The 9116-nt window shown below is 40.2% G+C and overlaps 3 protein-coding genes across 3 annotated transcripts; 1 reads left to right on the top strand and 2 right to left on the bottom strand.

Annotated features, from left to right (window-relative positions):
* Positions 1-204: 204 nt before the first annotated feature.
* On the bottom strand, positions 205-2381 carry neu4 (sialidase 4). The gene is made up of 3 exons (XM_072456954.1): positions 2150-2381; positions 1241-1496; positions 205-1163 (listed from the first exon to the last, which is right to left on the bottom strand). The coding sequence occupies exons 1-3, from the start codon at positions 2348-2350 to the stop codon at positions 205-207; spliced, it is 1416 nt and encodes a 471-aa protein (XP_072313055.1). The 5' UTR covers positions 2351-2381.
* A 2217-nt stretch (positions 2382-4598) lies between these two features.
* Positions 4599-6532, top strand: wdr53 (WD repeat domain 53). The gene is made up of 3 exons (XM_072464011.1): positions 4599-4669; positions 5135-5627; positions 5695-6532. Exons 2-3 carry the CDS (start codon positions 5136-5138, stop codon positions 6358-6360), a joined length of 1158 nt encoding a protein of 385 aa, XP_072320112.1. The 5' UTR covers positions 4599-4669; position 5135; the 3' UTR covers positions 6361-6532.
* Positions 6533-7041: 509 nt separating this feature from the next.
* srprb (SRP receptor subunit beta) lies at positions 7042-8690 on the bottom strand. Its single transcript, XM_072464023.1, has 7 exons — positions 8493-8690; positions 8151-8245; positions 7993-8070; positions 7846-7928; positions 7520-7656; positions 7399-7453; positions 7042-7266 (listed from the first exon to the last, which is right to left on the bottom strand). The coding sequence occupies exons 1-7, from the start codon at positions 8653-8655 to the stop codon at positions 7056-7058; spliced, it is 822 nt and encodes a 273-aa protein (XP_072320124.1). The 5' UTR covers positions 8656-8690; the 3' UTR covers positions 7042-7055.
* Positions 8691-9116: the final 426 nt, after the last annotated feature.

Consider the following 9116-nt stretch of genomic DNA (forward strand, 5'->3'; position numbering starts at 1 on the left):
ATAAATTACAATTATTGCTAATACGTGTCTTTGTACTACTAAATATTAACATGGATCATGCTAAATTGATCTGTGTTACACTCTGAATTGAGTTCTTCACATCATAATTCATCATAAATCATACCAAGAGTTTGTGAACTCACAAAAATTGTGAGAATCCATCTTTGCTGGCAAGGTTAACAACATATGGCATTGATGGAGTTGTTATAAAATAGTGCACAGTCCTCTCATTTTGCCTTTTCTCTTCTTATCTTCCAAATGATTTCCAAATGTATGTTTGTGCTTCTTGTTTGTTCTGACATGCTGAATGTTGTGAGGTATATTATCTATGAGTTCATACAAAGTAAAGATACTCAAACAGATTTGATCATAAGCTGTGTCAGTGCCACACTCAAACAGACAAGCAAAAGCCACTGCAGGTGGAGCGTCAGGCGATGGTGAAAGCTCCAGGTAGGCCAAGTCTGAGTAGGCACTAGGACCATTGTAAATTACCCAGGGGCCGCACCAGCTGTCTGGATCACGTGGAAACAGGCTCAAGAACACACCCAGGTCTTTGCGTGCAGTATTCCATGTTGGGTGGCAGTACACTACCCAGGTAGGTGTCAGAAAATTGGAAGAGCCAGTAATTCTGCTTGAAGGTGAAGACTGACTGGGTGTTAACAAACGGGTTTGATCTGTACAGTCATGAACATGCCCCCGATGCTTCACCTGCTGACGAGTGTGTCGACTGAAATTATTGCAGAGGGAATTATGCAGATGTAAAGGGGCGGGGAATCCAACTATGCTCCCATGACAACCATTACGAGGCTCTACCAGGCGTGGGACCAGCTGTCCTTCCTGAAACACAGCCCCATCGTCCAGGCTAAGGGCCTGCACCCTGTACCCATGACGACTGCGAGCATTACAGTACAGTATGTTGGTTCCTTCCTCTTCATCCACAGACACCACCTGACACTCCACACTCTCTGGTCCTGGCACAGCCTCCCCAAAGCGCCACGTTCGCCCGTGAGTGTCACTATGGAAGCAAAAGCCATGAGGTGTAACCCTGCAGAGCTGTCCAAAGCACTCTTTGCATTCAATAAAGTAAGCATAGGCAGGAATCAGGAGGCGCCCAGATTTCAGCTGGATGCCATGACCTGGGCCAAGACCAAAGGTGGCCCACTCTGTAACAAACAGGTTCAAATAATTATTTTTGACTAAAAAATCTAAAAATCACACATTTTAAAATTATAATTCGGACCTTTGATTGTTTCCCCAATCACAGTTTGCGTAAGGTCAGTGACTGAGCTCCAGGTATCCCCGTTGTCTGTGCTGGAGATGTAGCAGAGCCGTGTTACATTTTTACCAGTTATCAGCTGATGGGCTTCTGATGTGTGCCCCAACACAGCAATGAAGAACAGAAAGACTGTCCCAGTGAACTCATCACGCACTGGGCAAGGATTCATAGACCTATGGCCAGGTAAGTAAGCTGTGCTCAAAACGTGCATATCCTCCCACTAAAAAACAGAAAGAGCAAGAATGTAATCGCCACTCATCAATATAATAGTAAAAGCAAGTATAACTGCTCTAGTGTTATAAAAAGGCCACCCAGAGTACATCATCAAGCATACTTTGGTGATAGATGGTGGTGCATAGTGTCGCTGTGTCCTTGAGCCAAGCAGAGGAGCAGTTGTAGCAATAGAAGTAGTATCTTTGACGGTTGTTATTTCTGCCAGTAATTGTACACCTAGCAATACTTCATTTTTTTTTTGAGTAGCCTACTTCTACTTGTGTAACAGTACTGAATACTTGCATCCAAATGTATTTTCTGTCTAATGAAAGTACTGTGTTCTTATTTAGAATACTTTCACATTGAGTAGCATTATATTATAGAGTAAAAATACAACATGGGATTAAAACAGGTTGTACAGGTATGTTGTATATTTATTCATCACAAATTAGAGAAGAATAAAATGCACACACTTACGAGCAAATGATAATGTAACTGTACCGGAATACAGTTACTTAAAGTTGGTATTCTGAATATGTACGTACTTTCTGTACAGCGTAACTTAACCGACATGTATTTACTGCGGGTTTGTAAGTTGTAAATTCATCCAGTATCTTCTGCCACCTCTGTACGCTAATAAAAAATAAGAAAAAGCCAAACCTCCACATAATTCCTGTGAAAAATGCCTTTCCTCATGACAAGCAGATGAGCCTGGGAGTCCGAGGGGCTCAGGCGCTCCTCACAGAAAGCCAACAGGGTTTTGGACCTGGACACGAAGAGCAATGCAGGGATCCTGTACGTAACTCCATTCGGCTCTTTATGGAAAAGAACAGATCTGGCTGGATAGTATGGGGACTTCATGGTGTTAGAAAAGCTGAAATTGTTCTTCACAAAGCTGTAAAGTACAACATGTACAAAAACATAATTATCAATTTAGATATATCATTACCTCATGAAAATACATGTTAAAAGTCAAACAATTCAATTTGATTCTAGTAAAAAAAAAAGGCCAACCTTCTATAGAAACGTCTAACTCGGCAAACGAATGAAGACTCTTAAATGATCACAACTGTTTGAACTTCCTGACAAGTTCACACTTACCAGGTTTTGCAACTTCAGTCTCACGTGCAGCGGCTTCTTGTTACTTCTAACTTTATAATTGGTAAAACAAGAAGACTACATTAGATCTGCTGCAGCTCTCAGAATACACAGTGCATGCCAGCATCGATGTGCCTTATTATCTTGTTTAAGAGGGAGTGTGTGCGTGTGCGTGTGCGTGTGCGTGTGCGTGCGTGTGCGTGTGCGTGTGCGTGTGCGTGTGCGTGTGCGTGTGTGTGTGTGTGTGTGTGTGTGTGTGTGTCTGTGTCTGTGTGTGTGTGTGTGTCTGTGTGTGTGTGTGGTCTTTCCGAGTAGTTCATGTGTGTGCTTTGGGACTGTGGCCTCTCCTCTGTGCCCTATTCAGTGGAGCAGTAGCGCTGTTCACTGACCCAGAAAGGGCCACACTCATCAGATCTACAGCTTTGAATGAGTCAGCAAGAGCTGCCTTTGTAGAGAGAGGACGGCTGTGGACATGATTTAATGATCTGACCCACTCTTGGTCCTTCCTTCATCATTTTGGGCCAGTGAATCTGGCCTTTGTTTAATATAATAGGCTACATTGTTTCCACAGTTTTTCATCCTCTACGCAAAGATTAATTTTCAGATTTTTTATTGACCTTTTTTAAACAAACCTAACACAATAAAAGTCACACAATTCTTCCTATTTCACAACACATACATTTGCATCAACCATCTGAACTGGATTAAAATGTGCATATATAATAGTACACTATTATATAGTATAATACTTGTACGTGCCACTTTTGGAATTGTTTATCCTGTTTTTGTGATTTTAATGCAATATGTTCTGTTATGTAAATCACTTTGAATTACTTTGTGTAAGAATTGTGTGCAACAAACACACTTGTCTTGCCAAGTGTAATGCTTTTCTCACCCCTTCTGATGTCACTCTGCAGTGTGTTCTTGGTGTTGGGGCAGTGCAGATGGTCAATCCAGGTTCACAGGATTAACTGTATAGCAGTCAAAGGCATAAACCTTTATGAAGGTGAAGGGTTCAACACGTATCCTCAGCACTCTAAATATATTTGTCAATTTTCATACATAAAGCTACATTTCAACTAATATTTTTAGCTGTATCACAGATAAACAAGGGACATACCGGTAGTTAAATAATAACAACAAAACAAATAGTTTGGTGAAATAAGGTACAATATTATGATTGGCAATACATTAGTGCTGTAGATTTGATAGATAGTTTTAGTTGATTAATAGGTCGATGATGTTTTGGTCAACCCAAATTTGTATTAGTCAAATTTTGGAGGGGCTTTAAAGGGTTTATATTCACAACTGCAGAAAAGAGAAGGCATGAATTGAGATTACTTGAGATTTGGGAGAGAATTGTGAGTTTAAACTGACTTTTTACTGATGAACACAGGGTTTAGTAGTTTTTCTTCAAATATGTATTATACGTAATTACCTGTAATTCTGTGTTCAAATCATAGATCATCATCAGTAGCGTGTAGTAACTTTTATGTAAGGCTTGCAGACTTGGGGTGTTCATCAATATTTTGTTAATAACATTTGCATGCAAAAGTGAAAAAAATAAGAAAAAAAGTAAAGAGTAAAAATCATAAAATTAGAAATATGAGATATTATACATATTTTGTCACAATCACCGTCAAAGACTAAAAGCAAGTTTTGTCAGCACATTGTTTTGATTTTTCTTTATGACGCTTCCTTGTTGAAGAAATGTAAATAAATACATTATTATTATTTGTACTATTAATTTCTCTTGTGTGTCAAATTTGGGTGAATCTTCATCATTCTCAATAAACAATTATTATTGCATCAGCTCTTCTTAAATGTCTTTATGTCACTCCTTACTCTAATCATATTTTAAGGACTGGACATTGTAAGTAAGCCTATGAAGGAAGGTCTAAATGTAATGTAATGTCTCCAATGCAACAAAACAACACCAACACTAAGCACCCAAAACACAATATGCTACTATGGTTACAGGCCAGGGTTAAAAGTCCCGTGTGTCCAGTACTAAACATTGCACCCCCTCCCAACTGTTTTATGTCGTCATCAGTAAGCGACTCTATGTGAGCACGTTCGAAGGTAGGGCAGAATCTGATATATCTGCTTGTGCTTTTCATCTATTAAACATAAATAAATGCAAACGATCAAATACACGCTTAAATTGTACCTCGTGTCAGTGTCACTGGTCAGCAATTGATTAGAAAGTCATCGAGGATAAACCCAAAACAATGTAACGCGAACATAATGTATCTTTAATTCGGCTTATGTTAACCTGTAGCTGGTTCCCTGTAAACCAGTTGTGCGGATACTGTCATAAGTTGGCCTTTTTATGCAAAATTTTCCTCAAGCTGCCACAACCACGATCACTGATTTAAAGGTGCACATGGTCCGCAGCCTGCATGTCTACAATGAGATATTTTTTTGCATTGATTAGTGATTGACACTTGAAATATGATATTCTCAAACATATAAACCTTCCAAACAAATTAAGAGTAGCTTAATACCGTATCTATACTGCTCTACTAATTATTTGATCTTTTCTAGGATGAACTTAGCCAGACAGTGGTGTGAGGGTCACGCGTCTCCCATTCTGTGTGTGGGGGCAGCTCCTGGTCCAGAAGGACTCATCGCTTCAGGATCTGAGGGTGGACAAATAACTGTTTGGAACCAGGAAGGCGTCATAGTTGGAAATCTCCAACTACCTGGTGATGATGACTGTACAAGTGTTGTTTTCTCTCCTGCTTCAGCACAGCTGTATGCGTCGCATGGAGAGACGGTGAGTCTAGTGGACTATAGAAACCTGAAGAGCACTGTGGTGCAGTTTGAAGGTGTAGGTGAGGAGGAGATTAATGCTCTTGCACTTAATGAGAACGGCTCAGCCCTGGCTTTGGCTGATGATTCAGGAGCTGTCCGTATTCTGGATCTACCAGGGGGGAAGATATGCAGGACTTTACGCAGACACACCAACATCTGCTCCTCGGTGGCTTTCCGACCACAAAGGCCCAATAACCTTGTGTCTGTAGGACTAGACATGCAGGTATGTGAACTTAACAATTGATATGCTTTCTAAATCCTTTATATTTTTAATGTGTTTTTTTCCCTAGGTTATACTTTGGGGCTTACAAAAGACCCGGCCTCTGTGGATACTCAACATTCAAGACATTTTAGAGGAGGAGGGAGAACATCAACAGCAGCCTGGTCAGCTTTTCAACCCACCACTGGCCCATTGTGTTACGATGTCCAGTTGTGGAAATATAGTGAGTTGTGCAGCTGAAGATGGACGAATACATCTGATGCGAATTGGAAGTGGATCAAAACTTGAGCAGCATGGAGCAGTCAAAGCCCACAGTCAAGGAGCCTCGCAGGCCCATTTTGTGAACTTTTTGTCCCATCCATACTGGCTCATCAGTGGAGGTAATGACGGCCACATCGCCTTGTGGAATCTCAGTAAACACCCTGTGGTGGAAGGACAACTGAAACCCCAATCCAGAGGAAATTATGAGAGAGGCAAGAAGAGCAGAATCAAAGCTAAACACAAAAAACAAGACAAAACGGAGCCATTACAGGGGGTTGAAGCCGAAGAGGACACCAGCGAAGATAATCAAGCTGCAGCAGAAACAGAAAATACGAACTCATCTGAGCCCAAACTGAGAATCAACCACAGAGAGAAGGTAAACTGGCTGTGTCCAGCTCTTCTGAAAGGGGAGCCAAGTGTGGTGGTGGCTGATCAAAGCTCTAGTCTTACAATCTACTCGCTAACTACACAATAGACACTTGCTTTACCGGACATTAGGCTGATACGTTTCTGGGAATTTTCACTAACCATATTTATGTTTTTTGTTTTACAATCAGAATCACATTCGTAGACAATTTAAAAAAAAAACATCATTACCTGTGAATATGCATATGCTATACTTGTGTTGACTTATTCATTGTGAATATTAAAAATGAAGATCTAATTCTGGTTTTGAATCTTTTATTTAACTATTTTAATATCAAACAAATAGACAAGCAGTCTTCTTTTTGAACTTTTTTATTAACCATATGCATCTTTTGTACAAGCTGAAACTATTAACGTTGACATGTTTATAAGTACAATCACTTTCGACGCGGTTTTACACTTCAACACACTTGCAACGCAAAAGAAATCTTGCCAAATCAGCAAAAAGGCACAAGTAGGCCGACCCTTCTGTGACTTTTTAAATTACAGTTTGTAAATCTTAAAAACATGAAAGACAGGACTTTAATGTCAAAAGTTCACATAAAATGTTGTGGTTTACAAAAATAAGTTGTGCCAAGTATTTTTAACCCACAAATTGCATGGCTAAAATAATCTTCCTATTCACAGTACTTCCAAAAAAATCGATAGAAAATGTAACTTTTTTTTGTCTTTTAGAAATAGGATTTTGAAATGATCTTGTAATTTGTTGCCATTATTTTACATTCATATGATTTTATATAGATATCACAGCTTTGCCAGGCTTTTTTCCAGATTTTCTATATCGGCTTCTCCCTCGTCCCCCTTGTTGCCACGGGCGCTACACTCCACAAACTCCACCTTCATGGGCAGCTGGTTGAATGCAAAGTCTTTTCCCTTCTTTCCCAGGTACACACTGCCACCAATGGAGCCATCCTGAGAGCTCAGAGCCGCAGACCGAGTCACTCGCAATGTGTTCCTATAAACAAATGCACAATAATCATATTTATAACATACAGATCTATACATTATGAAATATTAGTCCAGATTTAAGTAACAGGTGGACAGTAACGTGGACAGATACAGAATAAACAATAGCTTGAATGCTTACAGTTCCTTTTCCAGTTGTTGTTGAATCAGTTTAGCTGATTTAGCCATTGTGATATCTGTAAAACACAGAGAAATGATACATTAAGATATCAATGACAAATAATATAACAGAAGCCATTTACCTTGTTTGTTGCATGCAACAAGAATAACTGGGGCATTTCTGTAAATGATGTTGTCGGTCAACAGCACGTACAGAAACTCGGCCACATCTCGGACGTCTTTCTGGAAAATGGCACTGTCCACTACAAATACAATGGCTCTGGAAATAATAAGGCATAGAGGTGGGGAAGAGAAAGGAAACATTATTTTGACGTTAACCTTTGCGACATTTACATAGACATTTTCAGCCCCGTCTAATACTGAAATACAATTTGTTATTGGGATACTGAATGAAATAAAATGATGTTGTCAACATTGTCCTCTGACCAAATCTGTGCTTAGTTCATACCTCGCAGAAGACTTGAACTTTTCGAGGTACTGGGGACGAAGACTGTCATGTCCAGGAAGATCTATGAGAGTCCAGATGCTGTTCTGAAGGTAAACAAATCATTAATATTTACCTCAAATACTGACTCCTACACAGGTCTCTACTCACCTTGTCGTTTTTGGTTTTATATGGAGCACTGCTGTCAGTGATGGAGGTCTGGGTCCTTTTAAACTTTCCTGACAGTAGCTGTAATACAACATGTGCACATACTCCAAATTAAACTTTTATCCATGCTACTGCACAAAGGTGTTGTAGCTGAGCTTTACCCGGCTGAAGAGGAGGGTTTTCCCTGAATCACACAGTCCCACCAATAGAACAGAGCTCAGAACGGTTTTACTAGCGAGAAAGTATTTAAGAAAGACTGAAACAGAGAGAAGTTTGGCATTAGCTACTTGTACTTCTTGACATAACGTTAGTTTATTAAACTGCATTGACAACTGTTCATGTTTGATATAATCTCGTTTTTAACACAATTTCCCCACATTATTTACAATCGACGCTACTCTATAATTCACATGTCATACATTAAACCCACGTTAAAGTGCATAAACTTGCTCTGCCTAGCCTGTAAGCTAACGTCAGCATGCTAAGGAAGGAATGATTCTTACCACACGTGATAATAACAACCGCTAAAGCGACAATAATCGCTATGAGGAAAACTGGATCTTGTTGTTCCAGTTGCTGCTGAAGTGATTCAATGTACGGTTCAAACATTGATAGAGTCATGTCCTCGTCTGCTTGGTCTCCCATACTGAAGTGTTGAGCCTCCATCAGTGAACGGGACACGGGACACGTCTCTCTCTGCGTGCTCTGGCTGCCACAAGAGGGCGCTGTCTACTTCTTCTTCGGTGTTTTATTACATTTGGTCTCCAAGTGTCACATTACCGCCACCTACTGGAGTTGGATCTAGACTTTCGACTGTGCCAGGGCTGTGCTTTCCGCCTGTAAACTGGTGATGAGTCGTTTGAAGCCGAGGCTTCGAGGCTTGTTCCGAGTAAAAGACTTACGTCAGTTTGCTAAAAAAAACACGTGACCTGTAAAAGCGAGGCTTTACTTTTGTCACTGGTCACGTGACAGGTTCAGTATAGCTCCACTTTCAAATAAAAGCGCATAATACCTCGCAGCGCGTCCTGGGCCTGTGTCATTCAGCTGTCATAATCATGTGCAATACTGACATAAGGATGTGCAATACTGTCATAATCATGTGAAATACTGACATAAGGATGTGCAAT

The sequence above is a fragment of the Eucyclogobius newberryi genome, unplaced genomic scaffold (assembly GCF_026437365.1).
Source record: "Eucyclogobius newberryi isolate DKJ021-1_F unplaced genomic scaffold, fEucNew1.0.hap1 SCAF_10, whole genome shotgun sequence".
In the NCBI taxonomy this organism is placed as follows: domain Eukaryota; kingdom Metazoa; phylum Chordata; class Actinopteri; order Gobiiformes; family Gobiidae; genus Eucyclogobius; species Eucyclogobius newberryi.